Source organism: Paralichthys olivaceus, chromosome 17 (genome assembly GCF_024713975.1).
Source record: "Paralichthys olivaceus isolate ysfri-2021 chromosome 17, ASM2471397v2, whole genome shotgun sequence".
Lineage (NCBI taxonomy): Eukaryota > Metazoa > Chordata > Actinopteri > Pleuronectiformes > Paralichthyidae > Paralichthys > Paralichthys olivaceus.
In genome coordinates, this window is record NC_091109.1 from 3991728 (window position 1) to 4010479 (window position 18752).

Below are 18752 nucleotides of genomic sequence, written 5' to 3' on the forward strand. Positions count from 1 at the left end.
CGGAATAAATCCTGGGATAGGTTGAGCCGAGAAGGATCCACTGGTTGGAACCTTTGTTTCTCAGGAATTGATTGATGCTTTTCTGAGCTGCATTTGAAGGATGACTCTAGCAATAGGAGAGCGATCAGAACCCTGAATGTCTGTTCCAAGTATGTGTTTTTTCAGCTGGACATTGAACTTTGAGTGTCCTTGTCCCCTGGCTGTATGTTGTATGTGCTGTGTTCCAAAGAGGAAAAAAAAAAAAACAACTTAAAAATGGACAAACACAGTCAAGGTTACAGTTCTTTGTCGATTCCTGCAGTTTTTAAAAGCAGAATTTGTTGGAGCACTGAGCTTAATGTATAAAATATATATATATATATATATATATATATATACATCTTCTGATCTTATCGTATCTTTAACAGTGAATGAGCTGTAGCACAAAAAACTAAAGCTGAATCATGAGAGAATCAGCTCGACTTCTTTGAATTGTTGTGGCCTGTGTGGCTGATCAGGTTCAGATCAGAACAAGCAGATCAGTGGTGGCGATGGAGCCCTGAGGCATCTTCACATCTGCATATTCATAGATGGCGTTCTCACTGAGGGAGTAGATGCTTTTAAGCATTTCTCAGTTGTTTGTTGGACTTTTATTTGTGGAAAAATCCATTACAAACTAAATATTGCTCAATGCAGGCTACTTTTATATTCTCTAAATTGTGGCTGGGGGCTATCTTTAAAAGGAGAATCTGCTTAAAAACACACCCCCATTTGTGTTGAGTCTGCTCCATGCTGCGCAACAGATGTGACTTACGGCTCAACAAGCGAATCTGCTTTTGATGTCCCTTCGAATCAAGATGAACTTCTAATTCTCTGCCGTTAGCAGAGAAGGCGCGAACAAAAAAAAAAATCTGATGATCAGAATTTCTCTCCACGCTTTCATTCCTCGTCTTAAAACTTCACTCTCTCACCGGCCTCCTGCTCCCTCGAAGGCTGCTGCGAATGATCCGCTATCCCATAATTCTTTCCCTTCCTAGTTCTGCCATTCCTGCAAATCAGAGAAAACACAATGTTTCATGTTCAGTAAAACTGTACCTCAAAAATATCCACCATTAAGAAATAACGGCTGCACCTACTGCAACATAGAGGCCCTGCCATTCGAGCCTCCGAGGCAGATAATACTGTACGTCAGCACAGGGATCAAACGAACCCTTCTGAGAGTGTGATCACTATTTAATCAAGGCTCTGCATGCATCCGTAAAGATGTCGAGTCACGCTCTTGAGAATAGAGCCCACTACGCTGTCATTACAATCAAATTCTATTGATTTCCGCCTGATTGTCTTGACGTCACCGTTTCATCGAGCTCTTTAAATTGTGTAAAATAATTTAAAATTCACAAGGAGAACAGTAGAAGTAACAATAAACCTTCCTGTATCATGGCGGACATGCATATGAAAATATTGATTGCAGCGAAAATCCATAGGAGAGCTTTGATTGAAGACAGGGTGGTCTCAGATAGATTTTCCATTGTCCTCATACATTGTTTTTTTTCTTTCAAACAAACAAGCTATTTAAAAAACAGAGGCAATTAAATACAAGTGGATGGAAGGTGCATTAAAAATATCCTTCCAGGATTCTTAAGTAAACCTCATTCACGAAAAACTGTATGACACTGTTTGGTGAATCTTTAAATCATCGCTCATTGTGGAGGAGGCTTTTCAAACGGCTGCTTTCAATAAGAACTGCAGGGAGGCATCCTTAGAGAAACCTGTAGCTGTGAACCCTTCAACTAGAGCCAATCATTGAAATGGTACATGAAGCTCCTGTGGTTTTCCTCACATGCTATCTTCCCCTCTATGCATCTCTCCCTTTTTCCATTTCTGCAAAATGCTCAGACCAGAAATTGCACCAAAAGATGTGTTCCTTCCTTCAATTCCCTCCCGTGCTAACACACAACTGTAAAGGTCAAATCCTTCACGGCCTTTTCATCTGACCCCCGTCCTTCTAAACGGTGTACGGCTGACCTTTCGTTAAACTTCTCGTGACCTCTGGGGCAGCGGAGCAGTAAAGAAAAAGAAACTCTGGGAACCAAACAAGAACAAGCTCATCCGACCTTCAGTAACATTTGGTGCCTTTGACTAAATCCCTTAATTGACTCAACATTTAGAGCAGATTGTCCAAATCACCAGGAAAGGAGACAAATTAAGTGTTCTCTGGATTTTACCTCACTTGATAGTTACAGCTGTTGGGACATTTCACAGGAATCAGGCCTTTGGGAACTGAATCACTACACAGACCAATCACCACACCCACGATTTAAATTTTCACCCTGGTGTCCGTGGGCGTATTGTTCCGCTATCGATCGCGAGAAGACAAATATAAGTCAGAAAAAGTTATTTTTTCAATGTTGTCTAAAAATTCAATTTTTTTTACTGCGGAGTGTGTTTCTGCTGAGTCAGGGCAAATAAAATGAAATGCTTCCTCCAGTGGATTGTGGGTTTAGGACGACCCAACATAACAATCACACTCAAATAAAAAACTGCAGGTCGGTTGCCATCATCCTCTATTTTATGGAATTTGCTGAGCGTTTGTGTAAGCGTGTGTGTGTGTGTGTGTGTAAGGCAGAGCGCAAACCTTGTGACAAAAACAAGCACTAGCTTTTATCCTGATCAACACAAGCCAGCCAGAAAACTAATCAGCAAAAATTTTGATCATTGATTATTAACTAAACTTATATTATTACTAATAATATTAAATTATTACTTATTTTTCAAGCACAAATTGAAAACATTCTCTGGTTAAAGTCTCTCAAATGTGAAGATCTGCTGCTTTTCTGTGTTTACTTTGATTCATTTGTGTTTTAACCATGCGGATGCTATAGACAGCCGGCTGCGTCATGATTGAGTTACTGGAGGATTCCAGTAGAGGGCACACCACAGAGGTCGGACTAAAGATTTTAGAGCGTTCCACTCTATGATCTTTGTGCCACATCACAACTCCCCAAAAGTAAAGCCAAAGCATATTGATTGCCCCCTGGTGGCTGGCTGCAGTATAGGTCCCAAACTCTTCCATGTTAGTGGACGGGACATGGACCAAAATAAGAAGTCTACATTAAATTATTCTCACGTGTTTTACGAGACAGCATTAGCACTTTCCTGAAGTAAATATTTGGAAACAGTCAGAGGTTTGGTTGTGTTGCACATTATTTTTGGTTACACTAGTTATACACTCCTACAACACCATGCAAATTGGTGCAAAATGCATCTAGTACGAATACAAAGAAAGAAAGTTGTGTCCAAAGCACTCCTGTGCACCTGGAACATAAACAGGATTTGTTTCACATATGAATAAAAGGCCTGCACACACAACTCCTGCACAAAGAGTTGACTCAAAGATAAATTCAAAATACTTTCCCATAAAGAAAACCTTTCTTTTACTGGTTTCATGTCACATCCCATTTAATAAATAGGTACTCTATGTTAACCAATAGGTCTGTAGCATTAATGTATTATGACCTTCTCTCTATATTTCAGCGGGGTACTTCAACCTGCACTTATACATTATGGCGTGCGTGTAGCCACAGCCCTGATAAAATATTCAGTTGGGGCGTCTGACGGTGGCAGAAGGTCCCCGCTGATTTAAAACATTGTCAGCTGATGATTTATGTGTATAAATGAATCCTGAAATACATCTGGGGGCTAATAAGGCATTTGGCCTCCTGTTTAGTGAGCGATCGTTTATAGCCGGGAAGGGGACGAGAGTTCTGACTGCTCTTCACTGGTGGTCAAGGGGTTACCATGGGGACAGAGGAGAAGGTCAGGGCAGGGTTATGTTGTGAATGAAAGTGGTTAAAACGTGAAGTGAAGCCATGAATGGATTAAGAGACAACAACCCCCGAGGTACAGACATATGGAGGGTGCCCCACTTAGCATCTAGAATGAAAGAGGGCCCCATTGTGCTTCTCTCATTCAGTGTCCCCCTGTTATAGTAATAATAACTTTAATTATATAACACATTTTCAAAAGAACCAGTCGTAACTGTGTGGCTGCTTTCACACATGATCCCTGCGAGACCTGTCCTGGAGGAGCTTGGTTCAACTTCTGTGTGAACACACAAGTTGATCCAAGCATTATTGGACTTTAGTCAAACACAAAGTCTGGGTAATGTTCGACTGAGCCGGTGTGTGACGAGAGCAGGTACACGTCCAGATGGCATTTGTAACTTTTCTGATTCTAAACAGCTGATGTATGAAAATAACTTTTGTGGGTGTTTAGTGTCTCTTTGCGTCTGATTTGTGTCTCACTGTCTCATCCTGCGTCTCTTTCAGATCGTTTTATGTCTCTTTGAATTTGCAACATGTTAATCAGCTCAAACAGAGAGAGATGGTTCCCTGCTCAGTAATTCATCAATGGCTCTGGCTGCTGCTGCAACACCTTGTCGAGTCATTGATTTAAGCTTCCAAACTATCGTGGACACTTGCCTCTCAAAATGATAAACACTGACACCTTCTCGTTCTTGTAAAAGACTGTGGACGCTCTACGCCAACAACACAATCGCTCACCGATAAGAACCTCTCTCCGGGTATCATCTCCAGCACAACACCACCTGCTGCACCTCGCCCTGCTGCCTCCATAACTTTCTGTCAGGGAGCAGCTGAGCTTATTCTTTTTAATGTTGCGCTGCCACGATGGTGGATAACAACCCTGCCGCCAATGTGAGACACTGCAAACTTGTCCTGGGAGAGAAAGACAGAGGAGGAACTTGTAGCGATCCAACCTGCATCACACATTCCATCTGGATAATTGGATGAAATGAGCTCTGAGGGCCACCTGCTGACTGACATTCAGAGCTCATTTTACATGGAAATCGTGCCCAGTGTCAGTCAGAGTGTAGCTGAGAAAGAGCAAAACCCTCAGCTCATGTCTCTTTCTCACAAATATCCAACTCTGACATTGGAAATTAACACGTACAGTTTCACTTTAGTCTTAATTGGTGCTTTGGACACATTTTCTAACATAAGCTCCACTTTAAGTTACTCAGGTGTCAAAACAAACATTGTGACAATGAATCCCTGTGTTGAAAGTGTAAACTGCACAGATTTCAGATTATAACTCTCCGTAATTGTGTCACTGCAAGTTTAAAGCTGCACAGTGGCCCTCATAGATTCATATTGCTTATTATTACTATTACAATTTATTTCTATAATTCTTCAACAAGGAAGTATGTTTCATAGAGAGAGAGAGCAAGAGAGAGAGAAAGCAAGTGAACCGTACAGACAAACATCACACCTACTTATTGTTCTCGTCTGTTTGGGATTTGTTTGTTTGTTTTAAAGATTACACAAAGCAACTGATTAGAATTCAGAGGGAAAGAAAGGAGGAACAGGTAAAGGGGCAAGAAGAGGAAGAGAATAATTAGGAAGAAGACAAAGAAGAACACGGAGAAGAGGACACTGAAGAGGATGAAGAGAGAAGGAAGAAGAGGTAGAAGAAAAGAGAGAGGAAAGGAGGAAGGAAAAGAAGAGCAAGAACAACAACAACCAAACTTTGCAGTTCAGTTATAGTGTTTTCATGACTCATAACTCAAACCTTGTCTGGCTGTGCTGCCTCCAGACAGGTGACTCTATCTCCTGTAAAAAAAATATATAGATAAATAAAAAGAAAATGATAAGCAGACGCTGTTTTACTTTCTCAGCAGCCGCAGAGACAAACACACAGCCAGATATTTTTCTCAGCAGTTGTTGATGATTAAGAAAACACTAAAGGGGTAAATATTGGATTTACATTTGCCAGGTGGACACGACTTCGCATGAATGTTGATGTTCGGTCAATGTGTTAAATATTCACCGCACACCAGTTTGAGTTTTATGAGGCTCCGATAGTCTCCACCTAATCAATCAAATTCAGCCGTCATTATTACAGACAAGGGCCAAACCTATCAGGCTATTTCAAAATACATTAAATTAGATGAATTGCATATAATGCATTTAGGTACATTAAAATATATTGAAACACATTAAAAGACTGTCAGACTTGTGGCCTCTGCTCTTATGACTCAGCACAGTTAAATAAATGCCAGACTATGATGTTAAAAGTAAGAGCAACTTCAAAATATTTTCCTTTTTGCATTTTCAGAATAAAGTTGAAATGTCCAGGAAAATATCATGAATAAACAAAAGTCCAACTTTTAAGAATATACTAACTGCTTTCATTTCTGTTGGTTTGCCTTGTGTGACTGTATTGTTGAAATTGTAATTATATCAGTTTTAGCAACAAGGAAATTCTTCCTCTTCTAATAGAGATCAGTATCAATATGTGTTCATCAGAATCAGGACTCAGGAGATTGTGCCAAACACAGTTTCTGCTCAGAGGAGGAAACCACAAGCTCTGAGGAGGGTTCGGGTTTAGGAAACAAAAAAAAGATTGAATTGGCTAAATATCGATATTACACCTTCACTCCCAGGATGCATTGCTCCAGCAGCTGGCACAACCGTCAGTCGCTCCACTAACTGGATGTGATGGACCAGAGGAGCTCACTCTTATCCTTATTCTCTTAGGGTGCCTTACCTTTTTACATTTTTCATTGATTTCTTAGAAAATTATTCTTGGATCTTGATAAAACAAATTAGACATGTTTAGGAAACTAATGAGTGTGTGCGAATTGGTGCAAATCCAAATAAAAATATGGATTTAGTGAATGTAAACATTCATGAGGGGACTGTTGGGTCTTGTGGGAGGTTTGTGCTCGTTTCCTATTGTTTGCTTTCAATTCTTCATTTTTGAAGGAATAAATCACCTTGTAACTATGTTCTGTAAGGAGCTGCATACATATGATATTATTATATAGTCTGTCTCTGATACTCTGCTGTATAATTCACATATTGTTTACATTTTTTTAGACTGTTATTTTCTATGATCGACAACTTCTTGGGCTCCACCGCCCCCTCAATCCTCCAAGATCTTACTTATATTCTTTTTCTGCGTCTCATCACTACTGCAACCATTTATGTTCCACTTTATCTTACAGCTGAAGGTCACAAGCCTGATAAATACATGTCAGAATGAATAATAGGCTGAAGTCCAGAGCTATACACTTATTAGCAGCAGTCATTAGCTACAGCTTCAATGGGACCTGGTTATTATTATAACTGGATGGGTCGATTTGTGCCAGATGCTTTTCTATACATTTCTGTTGAGATTCGCAGGGAAACACCTCAACAGAAGCAGGTTCTGAATTAAACATCAATAGCAGTTATCCAGGGAAAGAAAACAACAGGCTTTCACTAGCTTCTCTATTTTTACCAGCTAATTGTTTCTGTCCACGGCTATCCCATTAAACATTGAAATAAATATACTCTCAAGGTCACTGCTTGATTTAGCTTCCTCCCATTTCCCCCACAGGCATTAATACAGTTCCAACTTTTCATCTCTGCTCATTTTATGCCTGTATTTTCTTAACATTTGTGCGCAGGGCCCAACTATTGACAGAGGTAAATCCTCCAGCATACTTCTTTATAATGCTGGAAGCGGTTTTTTACCTACAGTTTCAACAAAAATCCTCATGGCTGCTCCTTAAATCTGTCACAGTCTCCTCTCTCCCGCTCTGTCCCTTGTCCCCCACAGACATCTGCATGGTCTGGCAGTCAATTACGTTCCGTCACCTTCAAAGAGCTTCCCTCCATCACTGCATAGGAGGCAGCAGAGACCTGTATCTTTATCTGATCTTTATCCTTTCCCAGCAGCAGGAATGGTGGAGCTGTCAGCTCAAACTTTCACTTAACCTCCCCATAACCCGCCAGAGACAGACTGCCACCGCTGCATGTAGAGACCGGCGTTGACTGGTTAGAACTACATAGCGTGCGAGTAGCTATTTGACGTATCCGACTAATATGTATATAACTTGAGAATGACAAAATCTTGAAGAAGACAGATCAATAACATATGAGATGACAAAAATGCTCAATCCTCAATAGGAAAGGCTTTTTAATGTGAATCAGCAGAAAAGCAGAATCTGTTTTGGTGATTTTTTTCCCTCTCCCTCTGGTTTATGCTGCAGTGTCAAAGAGTCCAGAGGACATTAGTCATTTGCTGACCTGCGATCAAGCCACAAGAGTACGCACACGGGGAATCAGTCATAGTTGATAGTCCGCCTCCATCCTCACATTTCTTCATGCAAATTCCTCTTGACCTCTTGTCCAGCTCCTATCGCTCTTCAGGCACCTAACCATATCTGCTCAGATCAATTTAACAAGAGCGCTCGTCCCGATGTGAAACCAGGGCTCGAGCCCAAGGCACAGACAGACATCAACACTTGCCTTTATCTGCTTCTTTTTCTTTTAATCCTCCCCCCCTCTCTTTTGCACAGACACGACTTTAGCAACATAAGGAATGACTCTGTCTCAAGGTCTCAGCAGCATCACAGCACCACATCCTGCAACTGTACTGGAAAGAGCCAGATAGAGTTTTGATTGCCTCTGGCAGCTCAGTCCAGCGATCCTCAAGAGGACGAGTGAGATCAATCCCTCTCGTATCTTTCTGATTTATCCATCTTGCTCTTTTCTCTCAGTCTGCTCATCCCTCTCACTAAGTGCCCGTCTCTTCAGGAGGTCCACTCTATCACTGGCCATAGCCTCTCTTAAGGCGCCAAAGAAGCCGTGATAGTGGGCTGTGTTGTGGATCATGAGCAGGACTCCGGCCAGCAGCTCATTGGTCACCAGCAGGTGGTGCAGGTACGCCCTCTGGTGGTTCTTGCAGCAGTAGCAGCCACACCCCTCAACCAGGGGCCTGAAGTCGTCGTGGTACCTGGATAAAAGTTCAAAGTGAGTTTAAGTCAAACAAACAAATGAAGGTTCTGAAATCACCGCTGCTCGTAAAACCCTTTACAGTCGCACAAAAACCTGCCACAAACCTCTTGTCTTTGAGATTCATCTCAAAGGACGTCATTTGTGTTTGATCGTCAAGATTGAGATCTCCATTCAGTTGTGTCCTCTCTGCAGCGTCCCTCTCATCATTGTCCAGCTCCAGCACTGCAACGACATGCATGTGTGTCATTAATCCATCCACAAACCAACATGATCTGCCCTTAGAAATTCCCTTTGTGCAGAACTGTTCCTCTCCAACAGCAAAACTCAAACGCCAACACGAACAGTAGCTTGACCCCCTATTAGCCACAGCTGTGACCTACATACTTTCCACTATGATAATATAATGATGTTCTGACGACTGATGCCGTTTTACACAGATGGGTGTTCGCTCCTAGTTGACTTCACTTAATCTGATGAGTACAGAGAAAAGTGAAAGAGCTGACGAAGAGCCGTCTTTTATCGAGGAGCCGTTACAGACACGAGGGATGAGAGGAAGATGGAAGAGAGACAGAGGATGGACACAGCAGAGGAAGACAGTGGTCTGCAGTGATGTAAATGATTAAGCATGGCAATTAAATGGCAACAGTAGAGCAAAATGGGATTAGTGGAAACTGGAGTGGGTGAAGCAGGGAGCAGCAAAGTGTATAAACAAAGCATAAAAAATAAATGATAACAGAGGGGGTTCTTTGTGGAGCTCAAGGAGGGGGCGGACAATCATGAGAACAAAAGAGACGAAATGAGGCTTGACCGAAGCTAATAAGATGTAAAGGAGCGAGAAGTAACTTTCACCGAAGAGCAACTCCACCGCACAGCCGGAGAGCAATGAATACAGAAACTGAAGCACGGAAGAAAAGGATTTTAAGTTTGAAGATTGGAAAACACACAAACAAAATGACTTTCCTCTTTCTCATTTGAACTAAGAGGTGATAAAAAAAACAAGTGTTAACCAACCGTGACGCCCCCCCACTGGTTTGTGAACTGATGTTTTGAAACCTTGAGTTGTTTTTTTTTAAAACTTCCATTTTTTGAGGAGCAGCAGGTTGGAGCATGACTGAACGCTGTAGGACACATAGCCCACCTATATCTGTGACCTGCCCTCATTGGACAGTCTACCAATCACACAACATCCACACATCAATGCACATAAATGTCTGTTTGAATCTAAATGGGACCATAATTTACTAAATTAATTCCTTCAGTCAGGAACAAAGCACAGTGCCATGTCGCTGCTGACAACACTGTTGCACTAGTTAATAATACTATACATTATATGAAACACTTTATACAGACAAGACAAAGTATAATATATTGCAACACTATATTAACAATGAGGCAAAATTCAAAAAGAAGTGAGCAGGAAGTCGCTAGAAAGGGATTATTCATGGGATACGTAGTTCGACCACTCTTTCAGTCTCGCACTTTTTCTGTTAGATTAGGATATTTTTCCTGCTAGCACAATCCCTCCCTGCAGTTTTTATATTTATGGTTTTACAAGTTTTCTAGATCTTACAATTGCAGATTTTCCTCCAAAATCTGCATTTCTCCGTTGTTTTTTAAAAAAAATTTAAGAAAAGAAATATCACAAACTCTTTGTCAGTTGACCAAATGTACAGTTACAGAGTTGTTGGGTTAAATGCACTAAGGGAGAAGACTACATACAAAAAAGAGAGTCACAGAGAAAAACTTGGAGAACGAGGAAAAGAAGGAAGGAAAGGAGGAGATTAGCATGAAGGATGTTAACTGGGAGGTGAAGGTGTCGACCCCCTCCCTACACCCACACTCCTCTACACCCCCAACGGTGCCCAATAATTGGCTGAGAGGGGAATTAGAGTTTCTCTGCAGGTTTGACACCATCGCTGCTCTCACCTCCACTGAACTCTATTGTGCTCCCCGTGCAGAATCGATTAGTGCTGTCTGACACTTGATGTTGCCGGATACCAAACTTCACTCTGTCTGTCGGAGCAGTTTAACACAACTTTTTAATGAAGCACAAAAGTCCACAGCGTCGGGCTGAGGTGCTGCGGTTCCCACAGCTCTTGTCATAACACTTCTGTTGATGTCCACTTGGGACAGCGATCCCAGCGAAGGGCCTGTACTTAATTGTTGCCTTAAAAAGAAGCTGCAATGTGACACACCATTGATTTCATTTCACCAGCTGAATATCTCCCCAGCCAATTATTCAACTGACCGGGGGCTACATAATACACACGAGCCACTACACACAATCAAACAAATGCACATATTTTCACTGGTTGTTGGATCTATGCCTGATTTTAACGCAAAATAATTACCCTCCTTAGCCGAGCGACACGACCACCATACACACACACTTGTTTCCTATTAATTATTTAAAAACTGGCTCACACTGCAGTCACTTTGCCTTTTTGCTCGACAAATTAAAAGCGCTGTTCATTTACTGAAGACACTCAGCTCTACAGAGTCTTCAAACTGAACCATTGAGTCCGATTAAAAAGAGAAAACCCTCTTCTGTGAGATAAATGCCTTTTTACATTTACTGTATATAGGAACCAGGAAGATTGACTTGGTAACTGTTTTCAACTCAACATCACAGGCTCCTCCTATAGAAATTAATCCACCAGAGTAATTACTGAGCGTCTTTAAAAGACTGCTCAATACTCTGCACCACTGAATATCAAAGTGTTGCCTCTTTCACGCTTTGTAGTATTCATTTGCATGTGCTCATGACATTTCAGTGCATATGTCCATAACTCTTTTACATACAGAAACAATACGAAGGAAATTATCATGGTAGGCAGGGTTTCTGTGGGTTTTCAAGTTGATTTTAAGACCTTTTTAGACCATAATGAATTAAATTCAACACATATGTCAAGTACAACAGTTGTGAAGGAATATCAGTCCTAAAATTACTTACACTTCCCCATTATTAAAGATATGGTGAAATAGCAAAGTAGAAAATAAACCTCGAAACTCAAAATGAAAAAATAATAAACTACAGACAGATATAATGTCTTTCCCAAAGCCAAGCTGAGCAGTAAAAACACACAGAGACATTACAAACTATGGATGCTACCAAAACATTTCCAAAATTCTGCTAGTTTTAACACATTTTTAAAGCCAAACATTTAAAGAGGAATGCCAGTGTTTTCCACCTTTTTCCTTCATCATACTTTTAACAAAGTCATTCTGTGGCTTTGGGCAAGGTTGCTGTACCTGAAAGGTCACTTGCTTTGACAAGAGAAAAACTGAAAATAAGCACTGAAGTGCTGCCAAATTTCCAAATGTCTCATTTTAGCCCTTTGCCCCATTTAAAATCTGGAATTAAAAAAGCATGTGAAAATATACAATGACATTTACATAGGTTAGTGCCTGAGAGGAACAGGAGAGCTGTTCTTCCAGATTAAATCTGGGCGTGCAGCACATGAATTATATATTCATTTATAATGGGGGAGTGAGGTTAATGCAACTTAAACAAGAACATTAGCAGCAGTTAACAAGACAGAGCTACATCGCCTTATGTTTTCTAATATGCTTCAGCATGTTTCAGCATCTAAATGAGGCTGGAGAACAACGCAAAGGCAGTTAAAATGACACTATCAACAATAATATGTGTTTTTATTAATCGACTTTCCTGCTGACGGACCATATATATATATATAAATGTAGAGATCCATAGCTGTAACTAAAAAAGAACTTCTAATTAAATGTATTCTTCACTTTTGTCTGGCATATCAATTAACCTCCTAAATAACTGGAAATTAAAAAAGTTAACTGGAACTACTCCTCAGCGCAGATATTCACCACACCTGCAGGGGGCGCTGTACCTGCGCGCTCCGGGTCCGGGGAGATGTCAAAGCTGAAGCAGAGAGCACAGCCTCGCTCCGTCACCAAGAATGGGAAAAAGCTCTCGAACAGGTCCACGCCGGCCTCCACACAGGCGAGCACCTCGTCGGGTCGTCCGACACCCTGCAGCAGTCTGAGTCAAGGACAAACACACAAAAACAACACTAAGCCAAGCCAAATAAATCATAAACATCGATGTAACACACATAAACATCTACAATATATTATTACATCACAAGAGTTATCTTTTCTCTCAAAATAACTAAATATTCTTCAAAAAAGTAATTTATAATGTGGAAAACAGCTTTCACAGGATTTAAAATCATCTCAAAGTTTCTGTTGGGGCTGCAACTAGAAATAACTTCTTAGATGAATAAATCCTTTCCTTTTACCAATTATTATTTCTTTTGTTTATTGAAATTGCCAGACAAATGACAGAGTGATAAGAGTCTGTTTTTGTCCAAGATCATTTTTGAATGTTAAAAACAGAGATGCAGCAAATCTCACATTTAAAGCAACAACACAAATGAGATTTTTCTTGAAAAATTCAAGAACTAATTGATTATGAATATAAAATGGAAGAATGCAACGACCCCATAGTTTTATCAGATTCACAATTTAGATTCTAATTGCAATGTGATTTAATTTGAAATAGTAAACCATTTGCATAGAGCTTTTGTAACCGACCACTCCAGTCCTTTACAGCACAATTACATTCACACATTCATACAGCGCTTCAAAGCACAGCGCTTTGTCTATCACACACCATTCATACACTTGCCGTCACAGTTGTTAGGGGCAATTTGTGGGTTCAGTGTCTTGCCCAAGGACAGTTTGGGATGCAGATTGGAGGAATCGGCGATCAAACCACTGTGAATAGTGGACAACCACTTTTTTTGTCTTTATGTGAAAATGTTCTTTCTTTGAGGCTGAGCTGAGAACACGACTGCTGACAGACTGGAGACGGGTTGGGTTGAGCAGCAGCAGAGCTGCTCAGTTTAATTAATTGAGTGAGTACGACCCACCAACTGGGCCCACTCACCCTCTGAATCACGTTGTTTTGCACACCAACAGCTGTGATGTATGGGTAAGTGCACTTTAAACTATAATGCTTCACTGGTTTGCTTATTCACTAACAATGCAGAAATAAAATTAATGAATAGTTTATTGATCTATGAATCAATAACTGTTCATAAGAAAAAACAATTCTCATCAGAGCTTTACAACTGATCAACTGACAGCCTTCATTTCAGATTTAATTGACTGTTCATGAAACTGAGGGGCTAGTCGATACATTTAAGACTCCGACTACATCTCGAGCTACGCACAGGATGGGGTGAAGGTGGTGAGGGTACATGGAGAACTAAGATGATTTTTTGCACTGCATGTGTCTTTAATCAGGGAAAACAAGCAATAACCATGAGTGTGAGGGACAGGGTAACCGGCTTTGTGTGGTGAGGTTAACATCACATATTGTGGTGTTTTACAGTTACACTCTTGTGAATTGTATGTTTTTCAATCTGTTGGATTTTTGCCTTTGCTGTTTTTGTTGTATGAATGTATGTCAAAATATTCAGATTCAGACTTTTTATTCATCCCACAGAGGGGACATATGTAAAAATAAATAAAAATAAATTAATGTACAAGCTTATATTAAACTACTAAGCAAACTTTTGCCAAAATGTTCTTATTCAGAACAGAGGGTACAGTTTGTTTGTTTACTCACCCTCAAATCTTTTTTTGTTTGGTTCTAGTTGATTGCCCATCCTCGCTGAATACTTTCAATATCACACCGGGGAAGAGTGTATGATTGGTGGGAAGAGAATCGCTTAAATCAATACACATATTTCTCATGCAGTCACTAGAAGTGCTGACCTGGGTTTGTCCTCAGGCAGCTCTTTGGTCACAGCAGTGATGAGCTGGGTCCTCAGGGCCGGGTCCATGGAGCCGCTCCGGAGGCTGTCCAGACAGAATCCAGCCACGGGCCTCTTGGCCGTCTCCCTGGCCGAGCGCACCCTCTCATCAAGGATGTCTCCTCCCTCCACCACACCGAACACCTCCACCCCCTCCAACTCCTGACAATGACAGACAGGTTGGTGATTAAACATCAGACAGAAAGATCCCGTTAGATAGAAGGAAGAGAAGAAATTAGAAGGACAAAGGAGGAGATTACTGCCGAGACCCAACAAAGATTTTGAACAGATTACAGCTCCATTTTCTAACCACACACGGTGCATGATGAGGTTTGCAGAGACACATTTTGAAATTGAACACGTAAATGGAGCAAAAAGAAAACAGATTCACATAAAAACACATCAAACTAGAATAACCACCTGTCTGTTGTCTGCTTCAAGTTGCAGTTTACATCCATGTCTGTCCAGATATGCTGTGAAAAATTTTAAACAAGTCACAGTGACCTTGACTTGTGAACTTGAGCATGACTCACTTGACCACAAAAAACTGAAATGCGTCGTCTTTGAGTCCAACTGATCATTTGTTCCAAATTTGAAGTGAGATATCTTATTTACAAATCCAGGTCGCCCTGACATTGAAACACAACGATTTAATCAGTTCATCCAGTTGAACCTTTGTACCAAATTTGAAGGACTACCCACACAGCTTTTACTGTGTTCATGAAAAGTGGGACAGACGGACAGATAAACAACCTGAGAAGATAATGCATTTGGCTCCAGCTGTGACAAGCACAGACACAAAAAAAAAAAAAAGACACAAAACTGACATTTGCAATCTAAAATGAAAAATGATTGAAGCTGTGGATTAAATAGAAGAAGAGCGATACAATTAAAAATACAGCATCTCTCTTAATCCCTATTAAGGATAAAGGAGGAAAAAGTGCTTCCTATTAGATTTACTTTACTTCTCATAGTTTTCAATGTTTTGTGCCATCGCTTCATTGCAAATTTTTTACAGTATTGCAATATATCATTATGTATATTATAGCAAACCCAGTTTCCAAAGTAATTTAAGACAAGAACAAGAGCAACAGTGTGTGTGTGTACCTGTGAGGTTTGGTGCACCAGCAGACACTCGTCCAAGTGAGCGAGAGTACGATCAACAGACTTTCGAACTCGTTTCCGTGACGTGTTGTTCTGACACGTCTCTCCGTCGGCCATGCTCTGGTACCAGTCTGGCTGCACAATCTTCTGCAGAGCCATGAACTTGGCCACAGTTAGCTCTATCCGCCCACCGCTGCCCCACACTGACACCGTCTATCATCAGAGGGAGGATATTTTCACAAGCAAACACACATATGTGAAAGCAATAGCTTTGGTGATGCTTCAGTTATAGCAGAACGGGAGTTTTTTAAGTGCAACGCTGCAGGCACAGACTGAGACGAGACAGAGGAATAATTGGCACAACAAATGAGTGGAATCCCATTATGTTGATTTGTTCTTGAAAGCAAAAGTTAAATCTCACTTTGTTGGTAGTATAACCTGTTGGACAGGGGGCGGCAGAGTCGTGGAGCGAGCAGTACAACAAAGTATCATGAAGACCTGCAAAAAACAAAACCCCAAATCAATTTGCATCAGTCACAAAGAACAAAACCGAGTCAGTCAGCAAAGGCTGAGCACAAAGCAAGGTGACGGAGCAAGATGTTTTATTACTAATGTGACAACTCCGGAGAGAGGAATGAGGTACGGTGGCTTTATCAGCAAACACAGCTGCAGCAGAGGATCAAAAGGTGAGAAAACAAAAGGTTTAAAATGCTGTTATTATTTCTAATTATTCAATCACTACTCTTCCCTTCTGGGACTTTGGAGACAGCACTATTATAATCCCCTAACCGTCTACAAGTGACGCAACACTGATTACATTTCTAATTTAAATTGTGTTTGCCTGAAGCAGGGTAAGGCTTGGCACCACTACTACTGATGTACAGCAAAGCAAAATGAGGCCATTCATCCAGGGCATTTATTTAAATATTACTCAGCACTTTTTAATGTTGAACTCATAGAGTGTGTTCAGAGATGGACAACATGTCTCCACTTCCTCCCACTTTACAGATATGAAGGCGACATTTGGAGCAAGAGTTTGTGCTATAGAATAAAAGAGATGTAGTCATGATAGCCAGGTCCTGGCAATACAAGACCTCGACCAATCATGAGTCAATCATTACATGTCTGCCCATTTTAATAGCATCATATAAATAAAACCATCTTAGCAGAAAATGTACACAGGCTCTACAGCTATTGATGAAAGTAATATTGCACCAATTATTGGTATTGGTTTTTTCCTTTGACTCATCTACAGCATCATTATCTTTGCTTTAGGGAAGAATTGCTCCAATCACACTTTACTTGAGCTATGATTACCAAAGGTACTTCAGTCAAAGGACAATTAGAGTCTGAACAAAGCACAGTACAACTGTAATTGTTTTCAGCAGATACACAATGACCATTGAATTAAAGGAACGAAGAGAAGACCACAAATATATTTACACACAAAAAAAAATTTCAGGAGTTGTCAACGTTTTAATGATTAGAAGCATGAAAACTTGTACATTTTTAGAGTGTCATGTGGTAGGGTGTAATCACAAACTGCTGTTGGGCATTTTCTTAATAACAAAAATATCACATCTTGACATATCTGCTCATACAGATTCTTATCTGATATAAGGTTTGGCTGTTTTAAACAAACATTTTAACAAAAACACTGCATGTGTCTTCTATTGTCAAGAGGTGAAGAAGGCAGGAACTTTCAATCATAACAAAAAAGTGGGTTCATCAGCATTTTAGACCATTTAAGGCCTTACGTTCAGATTACTGACATTGAGACTTTTCTAGACTGTATAGAAACACTGAATTGTGCATTGAATATAATCTGTCCCCATATGTGGTTCAGTGTTGTGTTCCCCATGTAGTGTGATGCATTTAAAGTGAAGCTATGCTATGTTACAATACAAGCCTTCATGATTTCCAGCTAAAATCAATACTGAACACATGGCAACAGGACTGAATGCCATCACCATTTGTGTCTAATCAGTGGTGCTGGACCGCTCTCCTCTTATGTTTTCTCCTGATTACTGTCTAAAGAGAGAAAAGATGAATTAAACATGTGACTGAGCTGAGGTACCTGCAAACTTCCTGAATCCATCCTTAAACTCCTCCAACACCTCCTGGTGCTCTGCTCTGCAGAAGGAAGTGATGGAGATGCAGGTTAGATCTCACAGTGGCTCCAGTGTGTGTGTGTGTGTGTGTGTGTGTGTGTGTGTGTGTGTGTAGACAGGGTTGAACTCACATGTTGGACAGGGAGACCTGGGTGACAGAGGGCAGGTTGCTCAGGGTCTGCAGTGTGTCCTGGGTGAGGTGGGGGACTGTACCCAAGTGTGTGTACAGGAGACACCCCGGGACCTCCAGGCAGACCTGCTTCGTCCTGCCGAGCCCCTTCAGGACACCCAGCCGACCTCCTCCCTGAACCAGCCGGGATAGCTCAAGCTTCATCCCGCTGCTCCGAGCAGTCCGACCCGGTCACTAAATAACTGCACCACAATGTCTGGAAGTCTTTTATAATCGTTACGTCGTGTGAATGGCGATGATAGCAGTGAGCTAACGTTAGCTACAAGCGCGGGTTTTAGAACACGTGAATTAGCCACGAAGCTAACTAGCCTTCCGCTTACGTGTTCAGACTTTATAGAAGCTCTCGCCGTGAAAACGAAACAATAAAAACTACACATTCACGATTATACTTTAGTTAAACACATTTAAAAGTCAGCAGTGAATTTATTTAGCTCACCATCCAAACTCAGCGTGACAGGAACTACAAGTCGCGGAATGATGTCGTCATCACTGGGCTCAGCGGTACTTTGAAAACTTCCACGCAAAATCAAAAGCAGTAAAAACAAAAATGAATATATTTATAAATGTTAAATGAATCTAATCTTTATCCTTTATCTTTTTTTCTCTTCTAATTTTATATTTTTATGTTGTTGATTCTTTTTTTGTCATTGATTTATTTGTATGTACGTGACTCCATGTTTAGCCTTATTTTCATTCTTTATGTTGTATTTATTATTATTAATTATAATTGTATACATTGTATACAAGGTATATCACATATTTATAGATA

At 40.7% G+C, this 18752-nt stretch overlaps 1 protein-coding gene across 6 annotated transcripts; it reads right to left on the reverse strand.

The window, feature by feature from the left end:
• Positions 1–7921: 7921 nt before the first annotated feature.
• On the reverse strand, positions 7922–18510 carry qtrt2 (queuine tRNA-ribosyltransferase accessory subunit 2). Of its 6 annotated transcripts, none has more exons than XM_020087828.2 (9): positions 18420–18510; positions 17925–18157; positions 17760–17815; positions 16104–16180; positions 15686–15895; positions 14541–14740; positions 12629–12798; positions 8888–9005; positions 7922–8781 (listed from the first exon to the last, which is right to left on the reverse strand). In XM_020087828.2, the coding sequence occupies exons 2-9, from the start codon at positions 18125–18127 to the stop codon at positions 8520–8522; spliced, it is 1296 nt and encodes a 431-aa protein (XP_019943387.2). In that variant the 5' UTR covers positions 18128–18157; positions 18420–18510; the 3' UTR covers positions 7922–8519. The 6 variants fall into 6 exon arrangements, with proteins under 6 accessions (XP_019943387.2, XP_069368218.1, XP_019943386.2 ...); XM_069512117.1 differs by having other exon boundaries at positions 12647–12798; positions 18420–18509; XM_020087827.2 differs by having other exon boundaries at positions 17925–18165; positions 18420–18506.
• Between the last annotated feature and the right edge of the window lie 242 nt (positions 18511–18752).

What these genes read in the sequence shown, in the direction of transcription:
- qtrt2 (XM_020087828.2), bottom strand. Translation starts at nt 18,127, where the DNA reads ATGAAGCTTGAGCTATCCCGGCTGGTTCAGGGAGGAGGTCGGCTGGGT. An exon ending in CAGGTTATACTACCAACAAA is followed by an intron (nt 15,896 to 16,103) that starts GTGAGATTTAAC and finishes CTCTGATGATAG; the next exon opens with ACGGTGTCAGTGTGGGGCAG. An exon ending in TGGTGCACCAAACCTCACAG is followed by an intron (nt 14,741 to 15,685) that starts GTACACACACAC and finishes TGTCATTGTCAG; the next exon opens with GAGTTGGAGGGGGTGGAGGT.